The sequence below is a fragment of the Pelodiscus sinensis genome, chromosome 14, assembly GCF_052426305.1.
Source record: "Pelodiscus sinensis isolate ZL-2025 chromosome 14, ASM5242630v1, whole genome shotgun sequence".
Taxonomy (NCBI): Eukaryota; Metazoa; Chordata; order Testudines; family Trionychidae; genus Pelodiscus; species Pelodiscus sinensis.
Window position 1 is genome coordinate 23,899,117 of NC_143065.1, and position 19,354 is coordinate 23,918,470.

Sequence of the window (19,354 nt, forward strand, 5' to 3'; positions counted from 1 at the left end):
TCAGCCCGACCTCCCAGCTGCACCACGGCCTCGTGCGTCTCCTGCTCGGGCCACTCTCAGGCCAGGCAGCCGGGAAGCTGAGCCCGGGACTGGCGGTGTCGGGTCGGGCTGCAGCAGCAGGCGAACTCTCCAACACTCCCCCCGCGTCCCGCCCGGGGCTGGGGGAAGCGACCAAACCGCCCCCTCACATGATCCCGCCGGCCCCTAATCCCCTCTCCGCCTCCCCGGCATCTCAGTGCGCGGCGCAGACCGGGCCATGAAGGGAGGCTGCGTGCAGGGCTGGCGCAAGCGGGCAAGAGGAGGCCGGGCAGCCTCCCTCCTGCTGCTCCTGGGAGCTCTGGCCGCCTTTCCTCTGCCTCGCCGGGGCGCTGCCGCCCTGCGGCTTCGCCGGGACACAGGTAGGCTGGTGGCGGCACGGCAGGCGGGGCGGGGCCGGCGCCGTTCACACCTCGGGAAAGGGGCTCAGCCGGGTGGACAAGCGCAGTGGGTGCAGGACCTGGCCCTGGCACGGACCGCTCGGCGTTCTAGAGCTTTGGCGCCGAGCCATGCGGGACGCGGACAGGGCGCACGGGAGTTCCGCGAGGGGGGAAGGAGCTGGGACCTTTCATGTCGCTCGAGAGCGATTGCTAAGGAACGCAGATGTGTTCAACTATTCCCGTACGGTCCTGAGTTGCCGCCCTTCCTTCGCTGGCTCTTTCCTCCCCTGCGGGTGGGAGGGAGCCGTTGGCTTCTTTGCCAGGACAGCTCCAGCCTTGCCGGTAGCACCCCCACCCGTGTTCTGCCTCAGTGAAATGTAACCGGAGGTCAGAGTTGTACTGGAAACCCTGGCGAAACTTTAAAATCGGTTGTTCTAGAAAGGGGGATGAGAGGATCAAAGTCTTAAGGAACGCCTTTCTTTAGCGCAGGCTGCACCGGTTTTGCGTTCGGGAGTAAAATTCTTGACACCATGCCTACCAAACAATTAATAAATCATTTAAAATAGGTGCCTGTGTTCCACTTGGAATTCCACTGAAGCCATCCTCAAAAGTTTTATAACTAGGGGAGAAGACTATGTTGGATAATACCCATAAGACCTTTGTATTCTCTTTTCAGAAAATGAAACACAATGCATTCCTGCACCCTCCTCAGAATTTCCAGACGGATTTTTTACACAACAGGAGCGAGAAGATGGGGGGATCATTATCTATTTCATAATTATTCTTTACATGTTTATGGCTATATCCATTGTATGTGATGATTACTTCCTTCCTTCTCTAGAGATCATTAGTGAATGTAAGTTATTTAAGTTTGTTATTTCTGTAAAATTGAACAGCTATTGGCAAGATTGTTCTCTTGGTAGAGTTTCACAATATGAATACAACTCAGAAATAAGGGCAGAAAGTTCAGTGTTCAATATTTAGTTTAGTTGTACAGGGAGAAGGTGCTTAAGGCTGGTTAACTACAGGAGTGTAAGATTGACATACAAGGCTTAGCACTAAAAAGAAAAGGGTAAATAAAGTGATTAACTTCAAAGTGATTAAAAATGAAAATACCAGATGTACTAGACTAAAGCAGATAAACTTTTCTGCAGAAGCCAGTACCTTGGGAAAAGCTGACAAATACACACTAGTACCCATAGGATTCCTGTTGTATGCATCATGTAGATAAATTGGAGTGTTCAAAACAGAACCACAGAATGATTAAAGGATTAGAAGATTCCTTATAGTGAAAGACTCAAATTCAATATATTTAATTTGATCAAACAGATAATTATGGGGAGATTTGCTAACAATCCAAGTACCGACACAGGGAACAAAAAAATTATAATAGTACTTCTCAATCTAGCAAGTAAAGTGTAACTATCTAGTGGTAGGAAACAAGCTAGACCAGTGGTCCCCAACGCAGTGCTCATGGGGGCCCGCCAGGCCATTTATGTGCACCCGCAGAGCAATCTGGGCTGGCCCCGCCCCCGGGTGTGCAGCAAGTGCCAGCCCTGGGCGCATGGGCGGCCCCTGCCTCAGGGTCATGGCACATGCCGGTGCCGGCCCTGGGCACGCGGTACCTGGGTGGCCCCTACCCAGGGTCACAGTACATGCCGGTGCTGGCCCCGGGCACGCAGCACATGCTTGGCCCCCCCCCCCCCCCCGGCTCATGGCCCGTGAGCAGCCCCACCTGTGGACGTGTGGCGTGTGAGCAGCCCCACCCCCAGGCGCCCAGCAGCCCCAAAATGTTGGGTACTACTGAGCTAGACAAATTCAGACTCTAAATAAAGGCGCACGTTTGTATTGGGCTAATTAACCATTGGAACCATGTACCTCAGATTGTAGGGGAATGTCCATCACTAAGCATTTTAGAATTAAGACTGAATTAGACCAGACCTTTTAGAAAAAAATCGGAATAGGAATTAGTTCAGGGAAGTCCCAAGGCTTGCGTTACACAGCTCAGACTAGCTAACATCCCTAAAAGGAATCTATCGGGTTAACTGAATAGTTGAGTAACTGCCTCAATTCTTATCAGTTACTCAACTATTCTATCGTCCCCAGGGCAGTCAGTGCAATCCAGCCCCACTCCCAGGAAGCCCCTTGCCATGACGTGGGGTGCCAGGCAGGAGCCAGTCCACAATAGGAGCCAGTGTAAAAGCCAGCTCCCTGTGCAGACCAGCTGCCTGCTGCCCCATGCCCTCTATTACAGAGGCAGCATCATGGGGTGATAGCAGCCCGTCTGCTGGGGGTCCGAGCTCCCCACAGACAGCAGCTGCTTTGCGGCAGCCTCCCCTGACCCCCTCTCCATGTTGTTGCCTCATACACCCCCAGGGACTGTTTTGCTGACATAAGTGATAGTATCAGACAAAGTGGGTCTTTGCCCACGAAAGCTTATGCTCCTACACTTCAGTTAGTCTATAAGATGCCACAGGACTCCTCGCCGCTTTTATAAGTGATAGTGTTATTCACACTATGTTGGAAGGAGAGCTTGTGGAGATGGTTTTACTATGTGGACAGGAGAACTCTCTCATTGGCATACAATAGCTACACAAGAATTCTTATAGTGGCACAGCTGCCTCAGTACAACTGTGTCACTGTAAACTTGTGAGTATAGACATGGCCTAATTCTCACACAATAGATCCATGAAGCAAGTAGTACTATATGCATTTTACAAATGAATAGAGAAAATGTGAAGCTGAAACTAGTTTTCAGATGTTTTATGCTTCACCAAGTTGCTAATGCTGGACTTCAGTAGTTTTTTCTACTAATGTGAAGAAAAGAAAGCAACAGCTATCACAGTGAACTTGGATTTAAATCTGACAATTAAAATTTTCAGCCACAAATAAAAGACCTTAGACTTACCAGTTTATAAATCTTGTGTGCTTTACTATAGCGCAAAAACTATTTCAATACTTACAGCTATGCACCAATCTTTAGAAAAGTGTATTAAAATGTTCTTAATCAGTTGTCTGACATTTGAGGTCTCCAAGCATCTGTGTTATAGCTTATTTTGTAACCTATACATGACACTTTTTCTGCTAAGAATGTAAGGAGCTGCCTTTTATGCATTAGTAGTAAATAGCGTGCATATAAAATTACTATTAAACAAAAGTTACTCTTATTCCGTCTTCAGCTCTTGGCCTCTCTCAGGATGTTGCTGGAGCAACTTTTATGGCAGCTGGTAGCTCTGCTCCTGAATTGGTCACTGCTTTTCTAGGTAAAACGAACAATTCTTTAACAATTCAGAATATATAGTTTCCCATTTCCAATCCACAAACATGCTAACTACATTAAGCACTGTTTTGTTTACAGGAGTATTCGTGACAAAGGGAGACATTGGCGTCAGCACCATACTCGGATCTGCAATCTATAACCTTCTTGGTATCTGTGCTGCTTGTGGGTTGTTATCTAGCGTGGTACGTAAAATACTGATAGTTCCTCTCTTTAGAGCCAAAGGATTGTAATTTCCCATGGTTTACTGACAAAAGCCTCAAAGCAAGTTTAGTATAATAGTTCAATTTATTATTCAGTAGCAAAACAAAGTAAATCAGAAGATAAACTCCCCAATAAATTTTTAAAAAATACTAATTACTCTTGAGTTACTATATTGATACAGAAACATTAAGGCAGCATGTATATTATTTGGTGAAAGAACTGTAGCAGATCTGAAAAAGTAATTTGTGTTCTGCAGGTTTCGAGGCTGTCTTGTTGGCCACTGTTTAGAGACAGTCTGGCATATATAATTAGTGCAGCAGCAGTCCTTGCAATGATATATGACAGCAGAATTTACTGGTAAGTGCACAATGTGTGTTGAATTCATGTTGATTAGAAATTAGCAAGTGTTAAAATCAAAGGGGTTTTTTTTTAATCAAGCATTAACTTCAGGTATCGCAATCTGTATTGTACACTGACAAATTGATATCTTGTAGGTTTAAGAATTGTATACTGAATCCAAGGTTCATGAAGTCTGTTACATTAATCATACTGTGGATTCCTGCTTATAAATCTCAACCAGCATAGGCGTCCTTCACTACACTTCAAATGTGCGCTGGTGTGTCCCCTCCCTGGCACAACCAATAGTCTTCATATTTTATTCACTTGTTAATCTCTTTTCACTTTCAAAGACCATTCAAATCCTCAACATTTTTTGTGAGCTGTGTTTACAAGTAGTGGGCTCACTTCTAGTACAAAGGGACAAAACTATTTAAATCAATGAAGTTGGCACCCATTTGCACCAGACAAGATTTGGCCTAATGTCTCTCCTTTACAAGTTCCTCTGTGTAGCGTTCAGCAAATTTGCTAAAATCCAAGAATAGAGCTCTGAAATTTCTGGTATCTATGGCAGTGTTCAGACCATGCCTTTGGCTGGTTAGCACAATAGGACTCAATATGGCAAATATTTACTTACCAGTTGAGAGAGACTAGCATATTTTTGCAAATAAGTGTGGGATTGGGGCTGTATCTATTAATCAAACTGCTATAAAATAAAGAGAAACATTAGTCTCCTTTATGGTATCTATACACAACCTGGTAAATCAGAAATATTTTCCCAATGCAGATTATCAAAAACATTTGCTCCTACTTATTTTTCTTCTGCTACCAAAGCCAAGTAATTATCTCCTTAGTGGGCAATCATTTAAATATTACTTAGCTAAATAGCTTTTGTTATCGAGTTCTTTAATTGAAGATAAAAAACTAGTTAGATTTTTATATCAGACCCTATTTTTCTTTATAGGTATGAAGCTGCTGCCCTGCTGCTAATTTATGGGTTATATATTCTGGTGTTGTGTTTTGATATTAAAATCAATCAGTATATTATGAAGAAGTTTAGTCCCTGCTGTACCTGTTTTGCAAAAGTTATGGAAGAAAATATGGAACAGCAGCTATTATTTGGCTGGAAGGAAGAATGCGAACCACTAATTCGTCGACAATCAAGAACAGATAGTGGAATTTTTCATGACGAATCTGACTACTCACAGCTCTCTATAAGTTTACATGGGCTTGATGAAATTTCTGAAGGTATTAATACAGAAGACTGGTAGCGGTATCTAATTGGGGAGGTCTGTTTCCAGTATATTGAAAGACCAATTTCAAATGGCGTAGACTATGAAAGAACTCTAGTTGAGTAATCCACTACTATTCCTTCTTGGAATCTGACCTTTAGCAAAATAAAAACACAGGGCTGGTTGTATAAGATTATCCACTGGAGGAATGCCAGAGCAGTCATTCATTTGAGCCATACATGAACTATAAATAATGGAAGAGTAACTTACCTAGAGATTCTTTGAAGTGAATATTTGAAACTTCTCAATAGCTAGGCTAATAAATATTTTGATATAAAACTGCCACCTCCACTATGTGATACTCTTTTTCTGTGAAAAGGGCAGTTTTATAACCCCAAAAGATGTGCTATAGTTTGGCATAGCGATGGAAGCAGATTTTTTTTTTTAAAGTGACATGACTAATCATTGTACCTATGAAAAACTTCACTTACGCACCTACTCAGTAAGAAGGCACCAAACCCACTACAAAAAAGCTCATGTTACTTAAGTACACATAGTAACCCAGGTGACATTTCCTAGTAACAAAAATGAAAACTTTGAGATTGTATTTTTGTATGCTCTTGTAGCCTCAGGTTATCTGATTTTACACTAACATAGCTTTATTACAAAGACAATTTAAAATGGCTTACCTTTTAATCACCAACAGATCCTCCAAGTGTCTTCACCATCCCTGAAGCAGATTTGAAAAGAATTCTCTGGGTGTTATCTCTTCCTATTACTACTCTACTCTATTTGACCACACCAAATTGCAGAAGACAGATTTGGAAAAACTGGTTCATGGTGACATTTTTCATGTCTGCTGTGTGGATTTCTGCATTTACATACATCCTTGTATGGATGGTAACAATAGTGGGTATGTTCTTTACTTGCTGCTATATCACGTCAACTGACTCAGTCACTGAGAAGTAAATGCTTTTCCTATCTAAATAGTTTATTTCCACAATTAGGGAAGGTTAGAACTTAGTTTTGTACTCTTCTGAAAAAGCTTAGTCTCAGACTGTATGCTCATAGCTCACAGAAAATGCAGTTGAGAAAAATAATTACAACTTCTGTGGTCATTAAAATTGTTCTTTAAACAGCATTACAGGCATGGTGTTTTAAACCGATTTATCAAGCAGACATCATATTACCAAATTTATCTGCCAAGACTGGAGATAAAGGTTCAGTTCCTCTCATACAAGAGCAATTATAAAATTTTAAAAACCATTTTGTTGCAAGAATCAGAAGGGTTAGATCAATAATTATCATTTAGAGCACTAAAAATAAATTAATTTCTTTAAGTGACCAGTAAAGATTTAACAAAAATTGGGATTTGCCTTTTCTTGCAGCTCTGATGGGGAAGACTAGAATTGTGTGTATGTAAATTTAAACCTTTACATTATGCATGTCAAGCAAACTCAGGGAAAAAGAGTATTTTCTGGCACTCTCATGAACTCACATCTTAAGCGAAGGGGCAGAAGTGTTAAGTTTCTAATGACGTCATCCTGTCTCCTTGGTGTTTTAGCAATAGGAGTTGAATAGATGTAAAAGCACAATAGTGTATCTGGACATTGATTACTGCATTCCCTGTTCAATTTCTCAACTTCTAGTCACAAGTCATAATTTGACTAAATTCTCCAGTCATTACTTTGAGGAGAGACATGAAATTTAAATTAAAATCAGACAACCTTCTAAGCTTTATCTTAAAAAGCAAATGTGCATGGGGGAAGGGGATAACAACCCTGGCATTTCTCCTTTGTAGCTCACTTTAAGTCTGCCAACATAGTCTAGTAATTCAACTTTAACCAAATATCTTAAAGAAAAAGGAAACCTCCGCAAGCATCTGTTGGCAGTTTGACACAACTAGATGTCAAATGGTTGAGTGTACTGATTGAGATCATTCAGCACTTATTACACTCACTCGTTTATAAACACATCACACTCATAACGAGGTAAAAGCAGGTAACTTACTCTAATGAGTTAGGAATCTCTGAAAATCTCCAGTATTGCAGGCGAGAGCTATTGCTGACCTGCTATTTAGAGCTATGACAATGTGATTGTAGTATGCCAAAGTTTCAAAAAGGACAGTGTGCTGGTCTACTTTGACAGGTGATTAAAGGTGGTATTGGGAGGGGCCTGTGTCTCACCAACCTCAAACTAAGTTTATTCTATTTACAAAATAAAGCTTTAGCTTGCCCTGTAGAGTCAACCTGGATTCTTTTCACAAATCAATTTTTGTAGAAGATAATGTAATACACCTAAACTGCTCCTTGATTTCACAGAGTTTGTACAGGAACTTAATACTGGTGCATACAAAGAACAGAATAATTTTCAATCCTAACAGAAAAGTAGTTTTACATTCCCATGTTAAAGTTTTGCCTCTGACCTAAACTAATATATCTTGCATGCAACTATAGTGCACCCAACTTTATAGACAATCTAGTGCAGAATTCATTCTAGCAAAACTACTTATTACTGTTTGTCAAAACTTACTAGTAAAGGCCCACAGCAAAAAAAAAAAAAAAATCAAGGTAGAAAAACTTCCAGGTTAAGGGATCAGTGTAGGAAGAAAGTCATCTTGTAAACCAAGAGGGTAAAAAAGAAATGGTATGACAAGAGAGCTGAAGCATACATCTTTTAGCCCAAGATAGAAAATAACACTCTTCAGAGTAAAGCGAATTAAGATTTAAATTATTCATTACAAACAAGAGTTTAAACAAGATATCAAATCCTTCATTGTTCCTCCCAAGTTTTATGAATACTGCATTAGGAGACATCATCTGCCTGATACTAAAATCAAAACTACAGGGTACTCAAGATTAGCCCCAAAATATAGAATCAAATCCAAGTCCATCAGTTCTAGCCCTAAATTTTAAACAACTGGAACACAAAGATGTAAGTTAGGAGTTAAACTATTTTCAAAATATTAATGGTTTCTACGGGGGGAGGGGGAGGGGAAAGAAAGTTAATGTGAGAAAACTAGCATTTACCCTGTAGGAAATATAGGCTTCTAAACAACTAGAAGTACTGGAATTATATTTTACTTTGCATTTTTCTACACATGACTTAAGACTTGGAAAGTTACATTTTTCAACTGAAGTTTCACAGCAATGAATTTGGACAATACAGTAGTAAGGATTATTTCAAATCTTTTCATGTCTCCCCAGAGAGTTCATGTGCTTTTTTTCAAGAGAGAATGATTAAAGGGTTACTGCTTCATGTGACTTCCAGAATCATGTAATAAAATGCCCAAAACATAAGGGATTAGTCTATTTGCAGTAGTTCAAAAGTGAAACCATTGTCAGAAATGGCCTTCTACCTGTGAGTGGGCATGACTTATTTTCAAAGCTGAAAACAAATGCCATGTCATGTTATCAATATTTTGGTGTGATGAGACAGGTGCTTGCTCGTTCAAATAACCACCAACTAGTTAAAAAAATTAAAAATCAGTGTCAAGCTGTATGATTTCAGTAAATAAAGTTAAGCTATCCTGAATTTTTACTGACTCTGATAGTGTCTTTTTGGAATTAACACATAAGTACCAATCCTTCCTTTCTCTGGTAAGCATGGATTCATGGCAGTTTCTTTGGGCACGGCTTCAGCAATTAAATGTGTTAAGACTCTGTTTCCTTGTTTTTTCCACTATAGGTGATACCCTGGCAATTCCAGAAACAGTAATGGGTCTTACATTACTAGCAGCAGGGACAAGCATACCAGACACAGTTGCAAGTGTACTGGTGGCTAGAAAAGGTAAGAATTTTAATTCATGTTTACTCCATTAAGGGCAGAGAGGTCTCAACATAGATACTTCACTAGATCTGAAAGATTGATAGAGCAAGTCAAAACTGCTACTGTGAGCATCTAAACAACATACATTAATATAAAATACTGAAGTTCATCTAAGACACAGGTGGAGAACCTAAGGCCTGATGCAGCCCCTGGCTTGCTTGGATCAGTCTTCCTACCATGGGGCTGGAGCACACAAAATCTACTAACCTGCACTCCTTAGGCTCTAGTGTGCAAACGGAATGTGGGGAGTGTCTTTCTCTTCAGTTGGGGGCCATGTCTGTGAGGATTTTTTTCTTTTTGCTTCTTGTGTGTGGCCCGATTGATTTTTCTGTGCATCAGGAGCCCCTGCCTCAAAAAGGTTCCCCACCCCAATCTAATCTTTTGTAGCTTAGCCATCCAAAATTAAAAATGAAAAAATACCAAATATTCTAGGAAAAGTTTGATTTAGGGATGTTAGCAATTGTGTAATTGAATAGTCATAGAACCACATGGAATTTTAGCTGTTACACGACTATTCGATAGTCCCTGGGGTCGGGTCAGTGCACTCCTAGCCATTCTTGGGGAGCCTCCCTGCCAACCCACGCTGCTGCCTCTGATACAGAGGCAGCAATGCAAGATGATAGCAGCCCCTGCCGCTGTGGGCCTGCGTGCCTCACAGAGGCTGCACTGTGGGATTCAGAGCAGCCTCTGTCTGCAGGGAGCTTGGGCCCGTTTCTGAAAGAACTGCTTCATGGCAGCCTCCCCTGCACATACCACCCTCACCCTTGAGCATGGCAGCACTGCAGGGGTAAGCAAAGGGGAGGAAGGTGGCACCATAGAGCCAGTACTGTGGTAAGCCAGATCCTCCCAGCACCAGCTCCTGCCTGCCCCCTCCTCATAGGAGGCAGCAAGTGGAGGGATGGGCAGGGGGGATGCAGAGCCAATACATGCAGGGAGCTAGCTTGATAGCCAGCTTTCTATGTTTATCAGCTCCAGCCTACCCTCCACACTGTTGTGTCTCTATCAGAGGCAGGGAGGGCAGGCAGATCCGGTGCTCGTAGGGAGCCAGCTTTTAAGCCAGTTCCTCCTGGGCACCAGCTCCTGCTTTCCCCACCCTACCTTGCTGCCTCTAATACAGAAGCAGCAATGAGGGAGGAATGCGTGTAGTCAACAAGATTAAGTGATAAGCCTATGCTTATTGTTTAATAGTACAGTCAACTACATGTTGACATCCCGAGTTTAATTTACTGTTGTACAGTAAACTTCTAATAATCTGGCACCTTTAGGACCCAGGGGGTGCCGGACTATCAGATATGCCGGACTATCAGAAGGGGGGATTATGAGGGGTCTGGAGTGGGGTGGGAGGGAATGCCACCCCAGACCCCTCATAGCCCCCCCCTTACGATAGTCCAGCTCTGCCCCAGGTGTCCCTGATTCAGCCGCTGCTGGTCAGTTTCAGCAGTAGCTGAATCGGGGATGCCTGCAATAGAGCAGCTGGGGTGCTGCCAGGTTGGTCCCGCAGCGCTGAGGGGCAGCGCTACGGCATCAACGCAGCAGCACTCCAGCTGCTCTTGGGGACCCCTGGGGCAGAGCAGCTGGAGTTCTGCCGGGTTGGTCCCACAGCGCCAAAGGATGGTGCTGCGGGACCAACCCCGCAGCACCCCAGCTGCTCTGCCCCAGGGATCCCCGATTCAGCCGCTGCTGAAACAGATCCGCGGCTGATTCCAGGAAGCCCCGGGCAGAGCTGCTCTGCCCCGGGCTTCCTGGAATCAGCCGCTGATCTGTTTCAGCAGCGGCTGACTTGGGGACCCCTGGGGCAGAGCAGCTACGGTCCTGCCGGGTTGGTCCCGCAGCGCCAAGGGGCGGCGCTACAAGACCAACCCCGCAGCACCCCAGCTGCTCTGCTCCTGGCTTCCCCGATTCAGTTGCTGGTCAGTTTCAGCAGCAGCTGAATGGGGGAAACCTGTCCGGCTGCCCCAGCACTTCCGGGTTCCTGATGGTGCCGGACCATCAGGAGTCCCGGAGCATTGGATGCCGGACTAATGGAGTTTTACTGTACTATGTTTTTCTCCAACACTGCAAGTTTATGTTCCAACATGAATGACTGATCTCACTGTAGATGCTTGGAAAAGTCTCTCTAGTACAATAAAAGTAAACAGATACTTGGTGTTTTTTCTTTTGCAGGAAAAGGAGATATGGCTATGTCCAACATTGTAGGATCTAATGTATTTGATATGCTGTGTTTGGGAGTACCCTGGTTTATAAAAACTGCCTTTGTAGATACATCAGCACCCGTGGAAGTGAATAGCAGTGGTTTAACTTACACAGCTATTTCTCTTATTTGTTCCATTATTTTTATTTTTCTGGCAGTCCACCTGAATCGCTGGAAGCTAGATAAAAAACTGGGAGTAATCTGTCTAATAGTTTACTTAACATTTGCTACACTGTCAATTTTGTATGAACTTGGAATTATTGGAAACAATCCTGTAAAGGTCTGTGGTGGCTAGTTTTAGCCAGTAACTCTACTGAGGAAGACACAAAACAATGAGAAGAGAGGGTCAATTTCTTCATTAAGTCAAATAAAAAAAATTCAAAACTCCCTTTGGGCTCTAAAAACTTATTTACAGACGTTCTAGATCATGGCATAAAAGTAATCTTAAAAATAAAACATCACCACGGCCTAATTGGAGCCCTTTCTTTTAGAGTGAAGAATTACAGTGCAACTACAATGCATATGTAAAACCAAAATTCTGGAAGGGACCTCTAATTTTTTACATTACAATGTTAACACAATCTGGGGAAATCAAACATTAAACAAAATCCCACTATGCAATCTTGAGAACAGAGAAAAATGGCTTATTTTATTAAAAACAGTATAACCATTCATTTAAACTGAATGACTAGAGACACTTGACCTAATTTTTCAGAGGCACCAAGCATCCACAGCTAAGAACCAACAGTTCTCACCGTCTTTAAGGGGACTGCAGGTGTTCAGTACATCTGAAAATCGGGCAAACTGTCCTTAAAAACCAAACATAGTAAGATTTAGTTAACAAGAATCACAGTATATTAAACACTATACTGTTAAAGGCTGGTGGGATTTAAAAGTTTGTTTTTACAGCTTTTGTAAGCATACAATGTTACTAAAAATGACTTACTAGGTTACAGAAGCTAAACAGACATAGGAATGTTCCTGAACATAGTTTTAAATTATGCATTGCGATCCAAGCGTACATCAATTTCTCTGCCATTGATTTTTATGCCGTTCATTATTCTACAGGCTTTTTCAGCAGATTCTGGTGAGTCAAACCTGACTGTTCCACAGCCTTTTGATTTTCCATTCTCCATTTTTATTTCAGCAAACATTACATGACCTGAATAAATAAGTTAAACAGTGGTTACTATAAAGGCTACATTGCACTATTAAATTAGAGATCCAAAAACAGACTAAGGTAAAACATTTTTAAAAAGTTTTTAGGAGGAATTTAAGCTTAGATGTTGAAACAATTTAGAAACATACTACAGGCAGTCCCTGGGTTACGTACAAGATAGGGACTGTAGGTTTGTTCTTAAGTTGAATCTGTATGCAAGTCGGAACTGGCATCCAGATTCAGCCGCTGAATCTGGACACCAGTTCTGACTTACATACAGATTCAACTTAGGAACCCCAGGCGTCCCCAAGTCAGCTGCTGCTGAAACTGATCAGCAGCTGATTCCAGGAAGCCTGGGGCAGAGCAACTCTGCCTCGGGCTTCCTGGAATCAGCCGCTGGTCAGTTTCAGCAGCGGCTAACTTGGGGACGCCTGGAGTAGAGCAGCTCGGGTGCTGCTGGGTTGGTCCAGTAGCGCGGCCGCTCCTCGGCGCTACTGGACCAACCCAGCAGCACCCCAGCTGCTCTGCCCCAGGCGTCCTGATTCAGCCACTGCTGAAACTGATCAGCAGCGGCTGAATCAGGACTCCTGGGGCTGAGCAGCTGGGGTGCTGCCGGGTTGGTCCAGTAGCGCCAAGGAGCGGTGCTGCGGGACCAACCGGCAGCGCCCCACCTGCTCTACCACAGGCCCCGGGCTTTGCTCCACATCTCCCTGGTCTGCTGGGGCAGGGGGGGCACTAGCTGCGTCCCCCCCCAGCAGACCATGGAGACGCTGAGCAAAGCCGCGCAGGACCCAGCCCGACCCGCGGCGCTTCCAGCTGATCTGGAAGCGGCCGCGGGTCCGGCCCCGGGTCCTCCGCCGCTTTGCTCCCGTCTCCCTGGTCTGCTGGCTCCCGCAGCAGACCAGGGAGACGGGGAGCAGCTTTTCTCGCCCCGGAGGAGGCGGGCGGCGGGACCAGGCATCCCGCCGCTCAAGTCCTCCGGGGCGAGAAAATCCCCGTTCGTAACTGCGGATCCGACTTAAGTCGGATCCGCGTAACTCGGGGACTACCTGTACCATCAAATGGGCTAGCCAAGTGTAAGACTTGCATCCATTTTTATAGCAGATTGTCCCAAATATTCAATCTAAGGTGTCAATTCAACAGCTTTATATTTTTATAAATATGCTATTCCACTATAATCAGGCAGCATTTACTTATTGAAAAGAAACATAATGCGTCAAAACAGCAGACAAGAATCAGTATGAAAATTCCCTGGTTTATGCTATTACAACAGTCCTTCTCTCATATCAGTGTAAGACTGAACATGAATATGTTTCAATTAATTGAGCTCAACTGCGAACACAGAAGAATCTCATTAGAATAAGACCAGTTATAAAGCCCTTTCAGCCACAGTCAGAGCAGTTTAAAGATGTTAGCAAATCAACATGGTGATGAAAGACTTACAAGTCTAATCTACTATATGTATTACTATAAAACAATCATAGTAACACAACTTAATCTGTACTATCGAAATAATTTGATGACTTTTTAATTGATGGATATTCCTTTATCCTCAATACACTTTCTTTAGACGAATTAAAATAGAAAACTAGCCATTTTAGGAAAGACATTTTATAGTGTGCTGTCACTTTAGCCACAACATGCTAACAGAGCCAAACCACCAGAAGTAGACAAGTTTCTAAAATGTAGGCTTCATATTTAAAAGGCTCACAATATAAGACTGACTTTTCACAGAAAGAAGAAACATTTAGAGACTGATATTTTTGTATTTTCTTAACATTTGCATGATATACAGATTTTGCTGATTAGTATTATTCTGTACTTAAAATCATTCAACTGTTACTATGGTAGCTGCTGTGAAGATTGTCAAGGAAAAGCAAATGCAGTCCTAGGGCTCCTCTATGTTAAATCTGAACAGAAATTGCATTGTTTAGAAATATAGATACTGTGGGCACAGGTATAAAGATGCTTTTCATTATAGCCGATTTCTGGAAATTTATGGATAAAAACTATTCTGATATAAGAACAGTACAACTGCATCTACACTAGGTGGTTGTACCAGTAGCATTGGTTTAGAAACAGATATAGCTAAAGCAGTACAAACAACTGTATTTAGACTAGGGATGTGAAAGTGCAACTGTGTACATGGTTACAGACTCCCCCCTATGTGTGAGGAGCTGGCTTAAAAGTCCAGTTTGAACCCAGCTTCTGCCTCTCTATCAGAGGCAGCTGGGAGGGGCGGGAAGGCAGATGGGAGCTGATGCATGCGCACTAGCTCCTAGGAGCTGACAGTCTGCTATGTGTAACCACTGAAAATTTTCAGAAGTTACATGTTTACTTAAATGCATTTTAACATCCCTAATTTAGACAACCCTTACACAGAGATCCTATTTTCACACATATCCTTAATCCCTTCCCCCATACTGACATCTGCAGAATGGCCTGTAAAGATTTTTCAACATTTTAAAGGATGCATCTTCCAATGTTTACAATTTTGTTTTAACTTTTAAAATGCAACATTAATGAGGTTAATCTTAACCTCCTTTTCATGTGTAAAGTAATTGCAAAAATGGTAACTGCAGATTTTAGGTAAGGAACAATCTTTTTGTTTTGTTTCTACAACACCTCGTACAACAGTGCTATGATTTGAAGATAGCCAAGAAAGTAAGTAAGTTCGGGAACAAAAACAGCATCAAGAGACTGGAAAATGATTTAGCATCTTATTGCACTTCTGCCAAGTAACAAATACAGTCTCAGAGGTTATGGGGGAGGGGGACCATGTCCTCCCCTCATAGCATCAAATCGCAAAGACTGGATCATCTGACTTGGGCTTGCGCTACAGGGCTAAATACTAAAGATGTTGAATTGCATTTAGTCAGCTAATCAAGTAGTCATTGGATCAAACAATTGATAAGTGAGTAAACTGCAGAGCCACAAGGGGATTAGCTCCTGCCCCCAGGAGCTAACCCCACTGCAGCTCTGCCTTTTAGATGTAATAAAGAGCCTGGCAGCTCTTACTTGATTTAAAAAGCAGAGGTGCACTTTCTGGGACCAGGTGCGAGCTAGGACAGCTGAGTCCTGACTTGCAACCGACCTCTTCTGCCCCACCCGCTGGGGGGTGGAAAACCAGCTTTGAAGCTAGCTCCCCTCCCAGCACCAGCTCCTGCTCCCTGGAGAAGAAGCGACTAGTTAAGTATGACTTGGCTATCCGATAAGCCTAGGCTTATCGGGTAGTTGACTAGTCGCTTACATCCCTACTAAAAAACAGCAGCGTAGATGCTCCCACTCAGGCTGGAGGTTCTGAGATTTCCGCCATCCTCCCAAGTTTCAGAGCCTTAGCTATTTAGCTATGTAGCACCAGCCTAAGTCAGTTGACCTGGACTCAGACTGACGGTTTCAGGTTTTCTGTATTGTTTTTGCAGTGCAGAGGTACCCATAGCATCCCAGCAACGAACATCTCTGCATGAAGTCAAAAGCAGGAATACCTGACAAACTTATGTACATTTGCTATCAAATTTGTACAGAACAAGTGTTTATGAACGTCTTTTAAACATATCAGATGGCAGTGCTACATTGAGAGTTATTTCCTCCTCCCTAAAGTAAAAAGTTACTTGGCAGACCAATTAGGTTCAGCATTCTGAAAGTGAGTTTTCAAAGGGGAAAAACATGTTTGTTCTTATATCTAAGCTCCATGATTCATGCATTTTAGCCAGGGCCATCCTCAAGGGGCACAGGGCCTGAGGCAACCCTTCCTACCCCCTGCTTTGTCCCACTCCATCCCTTCCCTCAAGCCCTGCCTCTGCTCCACCTCATCTCCAAGCAATGTGACTTGAGGATTACTGTGGGGCCTGGTCTGGAATAGCAACAGGGATCAGTCCCTGCCCACCTTTCCTTGGCAGTAGGAACTGGAGCAACCTAGCAGCAGCCTGTTCTGCTTCGTCCCCCCTTCCGCCATCTCCCCACCCGCTGTGCTTGCTTCACCGCAACATGGGAAGTGGAGTATCCTGGAGCCAGGGCACTCTGGCTTCTTGCTGCCACAGTGAAGCCAAGCACAGCAGCTGGGAGATAGGTGACAGGGTGGAACAGAGCAGGCTACCAGGTTGCTCCAACTCCTGCAGTCAGTGGGCGGGAGCATGACCCCTGCTGCCACCCCATCCCAGGACCCCAGGTAATCCCTCAAGCCCCACCCATAGGATGATTGAGGTGGCCACTGTGGGTTCCCCAAAAGCACAGGGTCTGGGATAACCCCCTGAACAGTCCTGTCAAAGGGATGGCTCTGATTTTGGCAACAAGGCCATAAATTCTTTCCAAATTACCTGCATAAATGCTGAAGACAGCAATCCTGCACCTCTTCCATACACAAAGCCAAACAAAAACAATAACAATTATTTTATTCCTTTTAATAAGCCACTACCTTCAGCTAATACATATGCCAGGCCTATCTAACTGCACAAAACAATCTGCCTACAGCTGTAAGTCACACCTAAAGTTGCCATGGTAAATTTTATTTAATTTCTGGAAATTAGAGTATGAGAGTAGGATAAGGCTGGCCAGACTACTCTTCAGGATATTTAACATTTTAACTAAGCAACAACCATATCCCACTGCTCTTGAAAGAATGAAAATTTCCTGATTTTATGGCTTATGCAAGACTACCACATTTGCAGCCTTCCATATACTTACCACACTGACTGAATTTCTCTTTTAGCTTCTGCCAGGTCAAGTCAAATGGAAGCTAAAATGAAAACAGGTATTAATAATATAGACAGACACAGAGTGGAAAAAAAATAGCTGGTTGTTTGAATTCATATGCTTACATTTCTGACAAATATCTGGTTGCCTTTAGAACCTCTCTCTCTCACACCACTTCCCATTGGGCCAGCCACAAATCCTCGATCCATATCAATGTTCCTGTCCAGGCCGGCTCCCATAGCTGGTCCCATTCGATCAAAACTGGAGCTCATTCGGTCCATCCCCATTCCCATTCCTCCAGTCATACTATTCATGCCACCCATTCCACCACCTAGGCACAAAGAGGAAGAGAAGATTCAGCAAAATGATATAAAGTAGTGCATACAGAAACATTGATATAATACTAGTCTATCTACAAAAAAAAAAAAAAAAAAACACTCCGATGAATAACACAGATTTTGTTTGATCTCAGGAACTGAAAATTGACTTTCAAATTTCTCTAGTATGGTCCCTTGTATGACTTAGTCTTAAAACAGGGCTAATTTGAGCATCAACCATTTAGTAAATCCAGGAAGCCAAAATAAAAATGTCAGTGTTGCTGAATGAATACACACAGAGATTTTTACCTGCCCGATGGCATCATCTTCTAAAGCAGTGGTCTCCAACCTTTTTACACCCAGGATCACTTTTTAAATTTCCGAACAGGTGAAGATCTACCGCCCCGCCCCTTTCTATTCTCCTCCTGTCCATCATTTGCTATCCCCAGCCCTTACTTACACACTCTGCTAAACAGTTTTTTTAAATTATGCGATGTATAAAATTAAAATCACATGTTTATAGTTATGAAATAAATGGTCTTTTTTATTCATGCTATTTAAATCTAAAATGAAGCATTTATAATTATACATTTTGTAGGGACAGAGTTCTGCTGCTGGGGGCAAGGGAGAGGGAACAGGGTGCTGGAAGGGCAGAGGACAAGGTTCTGCAGCAGGGGACAGGGTGCCAGTGGGGACATGTTTCTGCAGCTGGGGACAGGGTGCCAGTGGGGACAGGAATAGGGACAGAGCTCTGTAGCTGGGAAAAGGGGAGTGGGGAACAGAATTTTGTGGCTGGGGACAGGGGAGTGGGGACAGCGTTCAGGGAGTGGGGACAGAGTTCTGTGGCTGGGGAGTGGGGTGCCAGTGGAGGCAGAAAGTCCCCTGCGTCTGCCTCCTCCCAGGATTCCCCTGCCCCCAGAGGGAAACCAGCGCATGCCTACCCTGGGACCGACCCACCCGCGGCGCCGGGAAATCCCAGGTGCGCACACCTGCCCGGGGTCCAACCCCCTGGCGCAGGAAAACCTCGCGCGCTCCTGCCTCAGGGCCGACCCCCCCCCGGTGCACGGAAGCCCTGCGCGTGCACACCTCCCCCGGGGCTGATTCACCCCTCCTGTGCGGTGCAGGGAGCCGATGCTCCCTCCCGCAGTACACCCAGAATCGCCGGAAGTGGCGCTAAGCTGAAGGACTTTTGTCCATCCCCGGGAAGCCTACACTACCTCCATTTTCACTGGAGATAGGTAGTGGGGCTTCTCAGGGGTAGGAGGGAAATGGGGGCGGGGCGGACAGGATGCCTCGCGATCGACCAGTCGATAGTGATTGACCTGTTGGTGACCACGGTTCTAAAGGAAGATTTCTCTGAACATTAAACTGGATTGGTATAGATAGCCACTCCTTAATAACAGAAGCCTGGACTCTCCAACAGTAAATACTATATTAAAGCATATTAGTATGCATCAGGTGTGTGGAACTATTGACACTCAGATAAATATTTGTAGATTCATAAAATTTTCAAACCATTAAAAATATAGGAAGGACAGGAGCTTCAACTTTAGCCACATGTCTCAAGTATTAAGGAGGTCGATTTCCTAATGTGCCATTCAAGTTGGCCAATGTCAAGGCATTGATGTCATTCAACTCTCTCACCCTGAAGGTGATTTATTGAGGATGAATTTTGCCTTTCGTAAATACAGGATTAGAGCAC

The 19,354-nt window shown here is 43.7% G+C and overlaps 2 protein-coding genes across 2 annotated transcripts in view; one reads left to right on the top strand and one right to left on the bottom strand.

The window, feature by feature from the left end:
• Positions 1-12,448, top strand: SLC24A5 (solute carrier family 24 member 5). Its single transcript, XM_006135069.5, has 9 exons — positions 1-398; positions 1,093-1,272; positions 3,596-3,679; positions 3,775-3,878; positions 4,154-4,254; positions 5,198-5,481; positions 6,172-6,378; positions 9,153-9,254; positions 11,457-12,448. The coding sequence occupies exons 1-9, from the start codon at positions 257-259 to the stop codon at positions 11,777-11,779; spliced, it is 1,527 nt and encodes a 508-aa protein (XP_006135131.3). The 5' UTR covers positions 1-256; the 3' UTR covers positions 11,780-12,448.
• MYEF2 (myelin expression factor 2) overlaps positions 12,113-19,354 on the bottom strand; it is a 27,809-nt gene continuing 20,567 nt past the window's right edge. The window contains 3 exon segments of the mRNA XM_006135073.4: positions 12,113-12,646; positions 17,327-17,378; positions 17,461-17,666. Of these exon segments, the coding sequence (XP_006135135.4) occupies positions 12,483-12,646; positions 17,327-17,378; positions 17,461-17,666 (422 nt within the window). The 3' untranslated portion in view covers positions 12,113-12,482.